The 12,452-nt window shown below is 41.8% G+C and overlaps 1 protein-coding gene across 1 annotated transcript; it reads left to right on the top strand.

Moving 5' to 3' along the window:
* The first annotated feature begins 3,611 nt into the window (after positions 1-3,611).
* Positions 3,612-4,328, top strand: LOC121877453 (extensin-1-like). Its single transcript, XM_042383219.1, has 2 exons — positions 3,612-3,629; positions 3,894-4,328. Exons 1-2 carry the CDS (start codon positions 3,612-3,614, stop codon positions 4,326-4,328), a joined length of 453 nt encoding a protein of 150 aa, XP_042239153.1.
* The last annotated feature ends 8,124 nt before the right edge of the window (positions 4,329-12,452 follow it).

Here is a 12,452-nt window from a genome sequence, read left to right as displayed (position 1 = left end):
CAGCAGAGTCAACCATTCCGACTCCCCGGCATGGCCCCTGAGCGACCCCCGGACCCGTAACACGTATGAACCACAACCACTTCAGAAGGCCTCGAGTAAATAAAGCGGAGCCCCACAGGTATCTTGGTCGAGGGACAACTGTCGTTCGCTGAGTAATGGCAGGAGACCTGGCCGATAGTTTGGTGGGAACTTGGGGATAGTTTGGAGCCAACTACGTATTCATGGACACCCAAGGCAAACCATTCGGGTTAAATTGGTCATCTTTAGAGGCCAATTCTCCTCCCACTTTCTCCCCCTCCCCCCCCACACCAAACGAAATTTCCGAGAGTGTTCCTTAAGCCAAAGTGTTGGGGAAGCGATTTCCGAAACTAAAGTCGAGCATTACTCCGGGAGATCTTTGGTGTGGGTCTTAAAGGCCGGCACCTGAGGTCAAAGTGCCTCTCCTCCTCTGCCAAAACCAAATGATGGTAAATTTTTTTTCCAGTATTGCTCAGTGATGTTTCCTGGGACTCTCTTTCTCTTAAGTCTTCATACCATCAGCCTTTTTTTCCCCCAGTTCTTGTCAGGAGTCTCTACTTTCTTCCCACCATAACAGTGCCCACACGAGCAATAAACAACGCCTTATGCCTCACCTTTCCCTCTGCCCCCCCCAACCCTCGCTTCCAATCTCGCAATAACACGTTCGTCTCAGATTCGCCAGACAAATATTCGTTCGCTGGTGTATGATAAGAGACCCAACAGCTAGACGTATCTTTCTCACCTCTTACAAAATTGATCCACCAATCATTCCATAATCTCGTTCTTTATCTTATATACATCTAACACTATACATTATCATATCTTTTCTTTATTTCTCTCTCCTTTTTTCTTCTTGTTCTTACTCTTTTCCTTACGACATACATGAAGACGTTTGTGTGTGTTTAAAATCCTCTGTTAAAGTATAAAGATCTAGATACGATGAACCAAGACAAGGTTCTCAAAAGTTCCTACATGAAATTGTCTCCTCTTAACGGGATACATAAACAATTCATCTCTAAATGATTTTCTTAAACACCAACACAAACAATATCTGTCATGGCGTCAAAACTTCCCTGAGACTATAAATAAAGCCACCATTCTCTCACTCCTTCACCCTCAAGACAAAACATAAATTACGAATCACTGAGAATAGTAACTTAGGAACTTAATTACTTGAAACTGATACTGAAAATTTTAAATTAAACAAGAAATATTAGAAGAAAAAAATAGTGTAAAGTATCATAAAATTATAAAATAGTTTGAGCCTCTTGAGAGTATTTTTAGGGCAAGTCTGGAGGAACTAATGTTGTAATTTTAGAAGTTCATCATTTGGTTAATTACATTATTAGTAGTACAGTAGTAGTGGTGTTGGTAGGAGGCAAACACACATAGTAGTAGTAGTAGTAGTAGTAGTAGTAGCAGCCATCAATACTCCTTAACTCTCTCTCTCTCTCTCTCTCTCTCTCTCTCTCTCTCTCTCTCACGTTATCTTTTATCTGTATTATGTTCTTCCTTCTCCTCTACTTCTCTCTTCGTTAATTATTTCACCACCTCTTCTTCCTCTTCCTCCTTATTCCTCTATCATCTCCTCCTCCTCTTCCTCTTCTTCGTTATTCGTCTATCATCTCCTCCTCCTCTTCCTCTTCTTCGTTATTCGTCTATCATCTCACCTCCTCTTCCTCTTTCTTCGTTTATCATCTTAACTTCTCCTCTTCCTCTTCTTTTTCTCTTTTATTGCTTTTGGTGGTTTAAGAGGCACAAGTCTTCACACACGAGAGATACTATCATGGGTAATGGGTCTCTCTCTCTCTCTCTCTCTCTCTCTCTCTCTCTCTCTCTCCTAACTACAACTAACATGTTACTCTCATCCGCGGTTGTTTGTTATTCCTTTGTTATCTTTTATTTCTTTCTTTCTGTCGCTTCCCCAGGTCCAACGTGGGGGGGTGAGATGGGGGGAAGAGAGGAGGGTGGAGGTGAGACAGAGAGGGGGGGGGAGGTGGGACAGGTGTTCGAGACAGAGGGTATGAAGAAGGTAGCGAGAAGGGATGAGGTAGGAGGGGAAGGGTGGGGGGGTAGCTGGGGTGGGGAGAGTCAAGTCCATCTCAGACTCCATAACCCAAGGATGACAGGCCTCCTGACCAAATGAGTTCCCCTTTGTGATAATTGTCTCGATAAGACTACCTGGCTACTGATAACCCAGTGGAAGCTGCTAAGTTGTGCTCAGGGGAGGATTTTACGTTTTAGAGAGAGAGAGAGAGAGAGAGAAAGAGAGAGAGAGAGAGAGAGAGAGAGAGAGAGAGAGAGAGATTCTGTTTATCTCTCTTTTATGTTCTTGTTTTTTGTTTTTTTTGCTTGTTTATTCTGTTTTTGTATAAATGTTCCATAATTCTGGGAGACGAGAAGAAAAAGAAGGTATTTTTGTTGTTGTTGTTATACATATTATCATTAATACACAACTCCCCCACACACACACGGTCATAACCATATGCTCAAGGCCCACACACCCACGCCCACTCCATACACTCCACGCCCACCCATAGCACCCACGCCCCCCACTGACGCCCCCCACACACACACACACACCCACACCCACACGCACACAACACACACACACACACACACACTCCCCTCGTACCTTGCCATCATTTATTACCAGATAAGCAATGAAAGGCAGCTTGGCACACTGTTGATGGACGATTAATATTACGTTTTAGGGCGAAAATCCGGCACATTAAACCCCTAACGAGCGATCATAGGTGCCAGCAAAAGATTTTCAGAGGGGGGAGGGCTAAGGGGGAGGGAGAGAGGAAAGGGGAGGAGGGGGAGGGAGAGAGGGGGGGCAGGGGAGGGGGAAGGAGGCGGAGAGGGGGAACTAATTTGACGTAAGGGAATTTTTCTTCTGGTATTAATATATCTCTCCGATATTTTAGACGTGTTTTGAGGCGGTGGTCTGATAGATGGTTGATGGCCGGCAGTGTTTTTGCGGGTAAGTGGTTGATAGATAGACGGATTGTTGTTGGTGGTATGTAAGTTTTGTGAGGGGTGTTGATGACTGTGTGTGTGTGTGTGTCAGTGTGTGTGTGTGTGTGTGTGTGTGTGTGAGGGTGTTGATATTGTGTGTGTGTGTGTGTGTTGGGGGGCTGGGTAGAAGTTGTGTAGTGGAAAGAGAAAGGAGAGAGAATAATAGAGGAAAATAAAGAGACAGCCTGACAGATAGAGATATGAAAGAGAGAGAGAGAGAGAGAGAGAGAGAGAGAGAGAGAGAGAGAGTAAAATCTCGAGTGAAAACAACACAAAGTGAAAAAACCATAATAAAACTGAACTCATATTGTCATTACTACCTTCATTAACTCTCTAACTTATTATTCTACCACCACCATCTTCCTGAGTACAATAAACCATAACAACTTCCTAAACAAACATTACATTAAAAAAAAACATTTAAGAATCCGTAAACATTCATTCTATTTTAAGCAACTACCATGTTTTCCCTTTGATCTAGTTATCTAACCTAACCTAACATAACCTAACCTAACCTAACCTCACCTCACCTCACCTCACCTCACCTCCCCCCTGGGATAGACATGTAGAAGATGGATATTCGTGTGATTGTAAGTTATTGTTTTTTAAGCATTGGGAACTAGACGAGAGTAAACATTGTTGAAGTTGAGTGATAATTACCTTACTGGAAGCTGTTGAGAAGGTGTATAGGATAGTGTAAATATATATATACGTTATGGAATGAAATGAAAAATTGGGAAAAAATGGGAAAAAATTGGGAAATAATGGGAAAAAATTGGGAAAATATTATCACCTTTGCTTTTAAATGATAAGGAAAAATTAACTAGAAAATCACCAGTGTCACACATTACCAGTGTCCACCCATCACCAGTGTCCACCCATCACCAGTGTCCACCCATCACCAGTGTCCCCCATCTCCAGTGTCCCCCATCTCCAGTGTCCACCCATCACCAGTGTCCACCCATCACCAGTGTCCACCCATCACCAGTGTCCACCCATCACCAGTGTCCACCCATCACCAGTGTCCACCCATCAGTGTCCACCCATCTCTGCGTCCACCCATCACCAGTGTCCACCCATCACTAGTGTCCACCCATCACCAGTGTCCACCCATCACCAGTGTCCACCCATCACCAGTGCGTCCACCCATCACCAGTGTCCACCATCAACAGTGTCCACCCATCACCAGTGTCCACCCATCACCAGTGTCCACCCATCACCAGTGTCCACCCATCACCAGTGTCCACCCATCACCAGTGTCCACCCATCACCGTGACAAACCGTGTTGACATCTCGGTTTACTGCTGTCTTCTCTGTCCATCAGGCCACAGAATGCTCGAATAAAACTGTAGCTTTGTGGGAGTTTGTGGGAGGTTTGTGGGAGGTTTGTGGGAGTTTGTGGGAGGTTTGTGGGAGGTTTGTGGGAGCTAGTTGGGGATTGTGGGAAAGAGGTTGTGGGTTTGTGAGAGTTTGTGGGAGTTTTGTGGGGAATTGTGGGAAGTTTGTGGGGGGTTTGTGGGAGCTAGTGGTGGGATTGTGGGAAAGAGGTTGTGGGCTTGTGAGAGTTTGTGGGGGTTTATGAGATCGTTTTAGGTTTTGTGTGTTACGAATCCCTTGTACTTTCATCAGTATTTCTCTCTCTTTCTCTTTCTCTCTTCTCTCGCGCCTCCGTTCTCTCTCTCTCTATCTCTCTCTCTCTCTCTCTCTCTCTCTTGACTACGTAACCAAAGTCTCGGGACAATGACTAAGAATAACCAATCAAAGTGAACAACCCATCAGCTGGAACGAGTCATTAGGGACACCCTAATTAAATCAAACAGAGCTCCTGATGTTCTCTCAACTATTTCTCATCCCTCAAGAACCCCATGGATTCAGTGTGTTTGTTTGTTCTGTTTATTATTTCAAATGCATTTTAGGTTGACACGTAAATGCTTTTGGGTGTTTGAAATATTTAAGGAGGAGGGTGAGGGGAAGGAGAGGTGATGAGGGGGAAGGAGAGGGTGAGGAGAAGGGGAGGGTGAGGGAAGGAGAATTGTTTTTGAATTGAAGTTAAACGTATTCAGGTGTTGTTGTTGTTTGACGGGATTTAGGTAAAAGATATTTGGAGAGAGAGAGAGAGAGAGAGAGAGAGAGAGAGAGAGAGAAGCCGTGACACAATGGTACAGTGAGAGATAAATTTCTGGGTCGCCATAGAAAACAAAAGTGACAGACAGACAGAGAGACAGACAGACAGAGAGACAGACAGACAGACAGTTTAACGATCCAGTAAACAGAGATAGTTTGACAGACAGACAGAGACAGACAGACAGATTCATACCATCACACACACGAGTATATAAAGAATCCCCCCCGTTCACACAAGCCAGGTGTAAAGGTTAACTGCAATTGGACATACACGTTGTCAAGGTATAACAATGGTCAATTAACTTAAAACACGCTGCCCTGATGTTTCACTTGTGTTAGGTTAGGTTAGGTTAGGTTAGGCTAGGCTAGGTTAGGTTAGGTTAGGTTAGGTTAGGTTAGGTTAGGTTAGGTTAGGTTAGGTTAGGTTAGGTTAGGTTAGGTTAGGTTAGGTTACTCGACACCTCTATCGTGTATGGTATTAAAGACTATTGAATGTGTTTCTTGTTTTTGTAGGTGAGGTTGTCGTTGTTTGGGTTGATTTTTTTGTGTTTTGATTTGTTTTGTTTTGAGGAGAGATGTGAAGAGTGGTGTAATTGTTTATTTATTTAGTATATATGCTGGTGATGTCTCTTAACAATTTTATAAACATCACTATCACCACCATCATCACCACCACCATCACCACCACCATCACCACCATCACCACTACCATCATCACCACCACCATCATCACCACCATCACCACTACCATCACCATCACCACTACCAACACCACTACCAACACCTGCAGTCATAAAGAAGAGAGAACACGCCCCTGGGACCAGCCAATTGAGGGAGCAATTTGTCTCAAGGCAATCAGGGAGTTCAAGTTACACACGATTGGATATTTGACCCTGTGTTGAAAGACTAGCAGGGTATGACAAGGTCTGGCAGGAGTTGACAGGGTATAACATGGTCTGACAAGGGTTGACAGGGTATATAACAGGGTATGCCAAGAGATGAAAGGGTCTAGCAAGGGATGACAAGGATTGACAGGGTCTAGCAAGGGTTGACAGTGTATGACAGGGTTTATCTGACAAATATTAACATGGTATAACCAGCAGTAAAGTACCATCGACATAACACCATCAGCAGCAGAAGTAGTTGGTGTGATCCCGTAAGATAAGGGGCGTGCTTGTCTCCTCCCCGTGAGTAAGATGATCCATCACGCCCTCTGTCCTTCCCGTCGTGAGCGGTTCAGAGGTCCCACACACACACACACACACACACACACACACACACTGTAATTAGCGTCAACTCACCTGTGAAATACAGCATTACGAGTACTGGTTCCTATGAGTGAGGTGAAGAGGGGGTGGGTTGCTGTTTGTGTGTGTGTGTGTGTGTGTGTGGAGGATTGTGGGTGTGTATGGGTGGTATGGTGTTTGTGTGAGGGAGTGTGGGTGGACAAGGGTGGGTTGATGTTTGTAGAGGCTTGTGGGTGTGCGTGTGTGAAGGAGTGTGGGTGCATAAGAGTGGGTTGGTGCTTATGTGGTGGATTAACAAGATTTAAAAACAATCGAATAATTCCCAATTCTTTTATTTTTTTTCTATACCCCTTAGCATCACCGCCCACTCGATCATAAATTCATATTCATCCAACATCTGAGCCCTTGGCAACTCCTAATCTGATTGGCTAATCTCTTTGACCCTCACAGTTTTATGGTAAGTCTTAGGGATACCAACCAGCAGCCTCTAAAACATAAACATATTCGTCATAACTCAAAGGCGTTCAGTGTACACCATTGACAAGACGATATAATACGATTAAAACCATGAATATATACAGTACAGGTATCTGAATTACGTCCCCAGCCACGTGTATATTAAGATAAGCTGAGGCAAAATAATAATTAACTAACCTCATGTACTTAGAAATAGTATTGATTTATTACAGTAAACACCTACGTAGAAATGGTGACGATAGTTAAGAAAATCTCATTATAACCAATGGCTAAAATTAATTCAACTTAATCACGAGGTAAGCTGAAGGGAGTCACCTGACCTTCTAAATGTTTTGGGGGGAAAATATGGAGGTATGAAAAGTGTAGCTAACTGGAGGAGTGGATGGTAAAAAATGGGATAATGCAACTCACTGCCACGGGGTGTCTTGGTGACGACATATAAGCTCCTAATAGTTCAAAATATTCTGGTTTCTAATATGTTCGATCTTGAGGGAAGGAACGAGTAGGTGAGGAGACGCGAAAACGACACTGATCTAACCTTTCACTTACTCTAATTGGGGATGATGATGATGATGGTGATGATGATGATGATGATGATGATGATGATGATGACGATGATGATGATGATGATGGTGATGATGATGAAAGTGAATAATGTTTAACCCGATAGACGTCTTCCGTTCACCAGAGAAAGAGAGAGAAAACTTCCTTCTTATCCTACTTAGTTCCCCCTGTCCCTTATGAATCGAAGTGTCAAATGTTCGGTAATAAAATGTTTCTCTTAAATCTTCAGGTTAAGAACACAGCGATCCCGTGTACTCAATTAGTCAACAGCAAAAGTGATAAGTGGTGAAATAATATTGATAATTTAACTTTTTTTCATGACATCATTTATACCCGAAGAAACTGAGAGGATACCACGCTCAGTTTCTATTCTAAAGGCAGTTGATTCGATTCTAGTTTATCCCGAGTATATCCAACTGTAATTGTAAACCTCAATTTACAGCTGGGGCGTGAAGATGGTCTTATGCAGTGCCGACCATTCTGTATACGGAAGACTTAGGCCATAATGTGTTATATCGACTCTACCACTTCCACCTTTAACTTATATCCAACGAAAGACAAAAACTATTACTCCCAACGATACCTTTACCAACCATCTACTTTATCATAACTTCTAGTGATTAAATTTCATCGTAACTAGAGACTTATGAATGCACTTAACTCTATAACTTTCGCTAAAACACACATCCGCAAAAATACACCAAGATTACACTGTAACTGTACCTGAACTACATACTGTACGGTCACATAACACCGGCTAAGGAGAAAATAATTACACAGTGACTTTACCTAAGCTAAAGACGTTCGTAGAGCAACAACAAGCGAGGAAATGCAGTAGTAAAATCTAAGGTTTTTCTTTGGGTAGGGAGGGGGGAAGTGTGTTGGGTCAGGAACCTGGGTACTTAACACGTTCATACTGAGGTAAAACAAGGAGGGGGGGGGAGGTGAGGGAGGGGGAGGAGGGTATAGTTACGAGGTTAATCTAGCTTTACACACACGAATAAACAGGAAGGGGAGGAAAAATGGCAGGGAGGAATTCACAGTAAGGGAAAAATAGGGAGAGAGGGATACACAAGGAAGGGAAAAAGGGAGGGAAGGAAGGAAGGAATCACGAGGAGGAAAAACAAGGAGGGGGGATTTATAGAGAAGGAAGAAGGGAAGGAAAGGAAACAGAAGGAGGGAACAACATAGGATAAACAAACAAGGTGGAATTAACGAAAGAAAAATCAGTGACAAACAAGAAACACAAACAAAGAGAAACTAAAAGGAATATACAAACAAGAAAGAACAAAACCAAAAAAAACGAAAGAATAACAAATAAAAGAGAAAAACAAACATGGAAAAAACAAGGAAGAACCTAACAAACAAGAATAAACAAACAATAGAAAAAACTAACACAGACAAGTAAAAAGCAAAAAAATGAAAAGGGGCAAAACAAAGGAATAACAACAACATAAAAGGCAAAACAAACGGGGAATGACAGCGAATAACAGGGACATGACATGACAGCTGACACACGAGGGGGTATTCATTGAGCTGTAGTTCCTCTTGTTTCGCTTCGTGTCTCCCCTAAGTCGATAATATTTTCCCTCTTGATATTATAAACACGTATCTAAAGACCTTAAGTTCAACCCTGAGATTAGAAGTGTAAAATGGCGTCATAATTACACTGAGACAATACCTAAAATGCCGTGGGGGAGATGGGAGAAGAGGCACAGTTGGATATATTCACAGAGGCGTTATGTTTCGTCCTGTCCTGTCCCGTTCTGCTATGTCCTGTCTTCTCCTGTCTCACCCTATCCTTTCCCTCCCTGCCCCGTCCCCTGCCGTCCCTTCCCGTCCCTCCCATCTCGTCTCATCCCGCTGCCAAAGAATTAAAAACAAAAGAACTCGAATCTTTTGAACTGTTCTGGATTATATGACGTAGGAAAACAACACCACGCCAGCGAGTTCCACGAAGTGTTAGTCTGGATTATAATTCTATTTGCATTAGTCAAGGTGGAATATTACACAACAAAGGTGTGTCAGTCATCCCAGAACACACCCTCGGAAGGTTAATGATAAATTGTGACTTTTAATCTCACAAGGTAAAAAAAAAAATTATAGCATTGACTCCAGCCAAGAGATCAAAAAATAGGACTTATTGTAATCCACTAAAAAATTATTTGAAAATACACACCTAAGAGTATAAAGACAATGTTCGTGTTTCATTTAATCATTACATCAGACGGCAGGCACTGGTGGATATCATGGCGATTAAAAACAGAAAACAGAAAGTAGGATTAACATAGACTGAAAAAAATATACTGAAAAACCTTAAAATAAACTATAAAAAAAAATGAAAAATATATATCAACCCAAAAATATTTTACTTGACCTAGGGAATATGATGCATTTGATGTGTCTGATTAATTCATTTTTGTTATTCATACAGAGATGAATCAAATAAAACCTTATTTGTTTCCTAGGTACAGGTACACTGTGTATAACCTGGAACTGAAACAAAGAGGGATTAACCCCCCCCACCTTTAAGTACGACTCAAGGGATAGACTATTATACTCGAGGGATTATCTACCCAATGGACTAATTCATTATACTTAGGTGGTTATCATATTCAGTGGGCTAATTCATTATACCCATGGGGTTAGGTTAGCTTAGGTTATTCATTGGACTAATTCATTATACTCATTATATATCATATCACTCACATGGTCAACATTTGATGTCAATAATAATAATAATAATAATAATAATAATAATAATAATAATAATAATAATAATAATAATAATAATAATAATAATAAAGTAACTGAAAAAAATTTAGCTTCAACTCATCATCATAATCTTTTATTTTCCTTATATTAATTTTAATTCCTTCTATTATATAATTTACCCCCGTGTATCTGTCTGTCTGACCTTCACTCCCAGCCGAGGATATAAAACTCATCACACTTGACAACATACGTAATAGTTTATATATAACATGCTTATCTTTTTTCGTCTTTGAGCTGGCATTAGATCATACATACATACATACATACATACATACATACATACATACATACATACAATACCCAGAAAATTATATACCTTTAATTATACATATACATACAACCATGATTAATTATACATGTTCATTTTGGTGTGTGTGTGTGTGTGTAAATGATCTATCACTAATTATAGGTGACGGCTTATAACTAATCATCTATGTAAAACTAATTGCTTACTTAATTGAACTAATTATTGCTCCGTCACACATCAAAGTTATCGTGGTGGAAAAGGACTGGACTCAAAGCATTAATTCTCCAGTCAGCTTTTTATTATTTTTTTATTATTATTTTTATTATTATTATTATTATTATTATTATTATTAATGTGTGTGTGTTACATAGTGTGTGTGTGTGTGTGTGTGTGTGTGTGTGTGTGTGTGTGTGTGTGTGTGTGTGTGTGTGTGTGTGAGGGGAGTGTCACAACTTTCGTCATGATTTTGTTTGTCAAGTTTTTTTTCCTTGTGTGTGTGTGTATTTATCTGCCTTTGTCTCTCTCACTCTCTTTATCCTTCCCCCTTTCCTTCCACCCCTCTCTATTTTTCTTTCCCCCTCTTCTACACTCTCCCTCTCCCTTTCCTTCCTCTTTTCTCTTTCTCCCTTTCCTTTCATCTGTCTGTCTCTTTCCCTTCTCTCCCTTCTCTCTCTCCACTTTCTGTGTTTTTCTCTCTTCCTCCCCCTCTCTCTCTATAACTCTCTCCCCTCTCTATCCCTCTGCAGCTCTCTCTTCTCTCCATATATCTTCCTTTTCTCTCCTTCCTACTTCCCTCCATCCTCTTCCTTTCCCACTTCCCTCCATCCCGCCCCACTCTCCCACCTACCCCCTTCCCACTTCCTCCCATCCTTTACTTTTCTTCCGCCTCCTCCTTCACTCTCACCCTCCTCCTCCTCCTCTTCATTCTTCCTCCAACACACCCTCCCTCGGCTGACAGCTTCACAACGAGAGCCTGAGCGCTGTCTCTCCTCTCGTTAACACGGTTCATTATAAGTTAATGGAAAAGGTAATGTAATTTTGTAACACAGGTTGTATGAGCCGGCTATCCCAGCGCGCCATGTTAAATCTTCCTTGTTGATAGTGTTACAAAGACCTTTAAAGAGGAAGCTAGTAAAGACTGGGGTTCTTTCAGTGGTAAAGATTTTCGGAAGATTAGTGTAATTAAATTCTTACCTTTAACTTTTGAGTGAATGGATGTAACTGTTAACTGGTGATAAGTGAAGGTATTTAACTGTTAACTGGTGATAAGTGATGGTATTTAACTGTTAACTGGTGATAATTGATGGTATTTAACTGTTAACTGCTGATAAGTGAAGGTATTTAACTGTTAACTTACCCCCCCCTGCCTCCTCCTTCCTCCTCCTGCCTCTCCCCCTACCTCCTCCTGCCTCTCCCCCTACCTCCTCTTGCCTCTCCCCCCTGCACTCCTCCTTCCTCCTCCTGCCTCTACCCCTACATCCTCCTGCCTCTCCCCCTGCCTCTCTCTCTGCCTCCTCCTGCCTCTCCCTCTACCTCCTTCTGCCTCTCCCCCTACCTCCTCCTGCCTCTTCCGGTTACCCTTCTCTTCTTCATCCACTTTTACCTCCTCCTCCTCCTCCTTATACTCATCCTTCATCGCCACCACCACCTCCTCTTCCTCCTCTCCTCTGATAATTTCCGACACCACTGCTGCTGTTATTATCGTCTTAATAAAGGGAAGAAGCTACTAAAGTTATCCATGAAGTATAAAGTTCCACAATAAAATTCTCCTTTTTTCTACATTATTTACCTTTTGGTGAGACAGAGTGTAATAGGCATGATGGCTGTTTGAAGAGGAGGAAAAAGCCATTCAATTCAGTAATTTTTTTTTATACACAGGATGCAAAACAAAGATGAAATGAAGCAGTGGTGATTCATTAAGACATTGGCTGGTTTAAATAGCTCAGTTGACGAGAGTATACGATCGAGGAATGGGGGTA

Source organism: Homarus americanus, unplaced genomic scaffold (assembly GCF_018991925.1).
Source record: "Homarus americanus isolate GMGI-L3 unplaced genomic scaffold, GMGI_Hamer_2.0 scaffold367, whole genome shotgun sequence".
Lineage (NCBI taxonomy): Eukaryota > Metazoa > Arthropoda > Malacostraca > Decapoda > Nephropidae > Homarus > Homarus americanus.
This window is presented reverse-complemented; position numbering and strand designations above follow the sequence as displayed.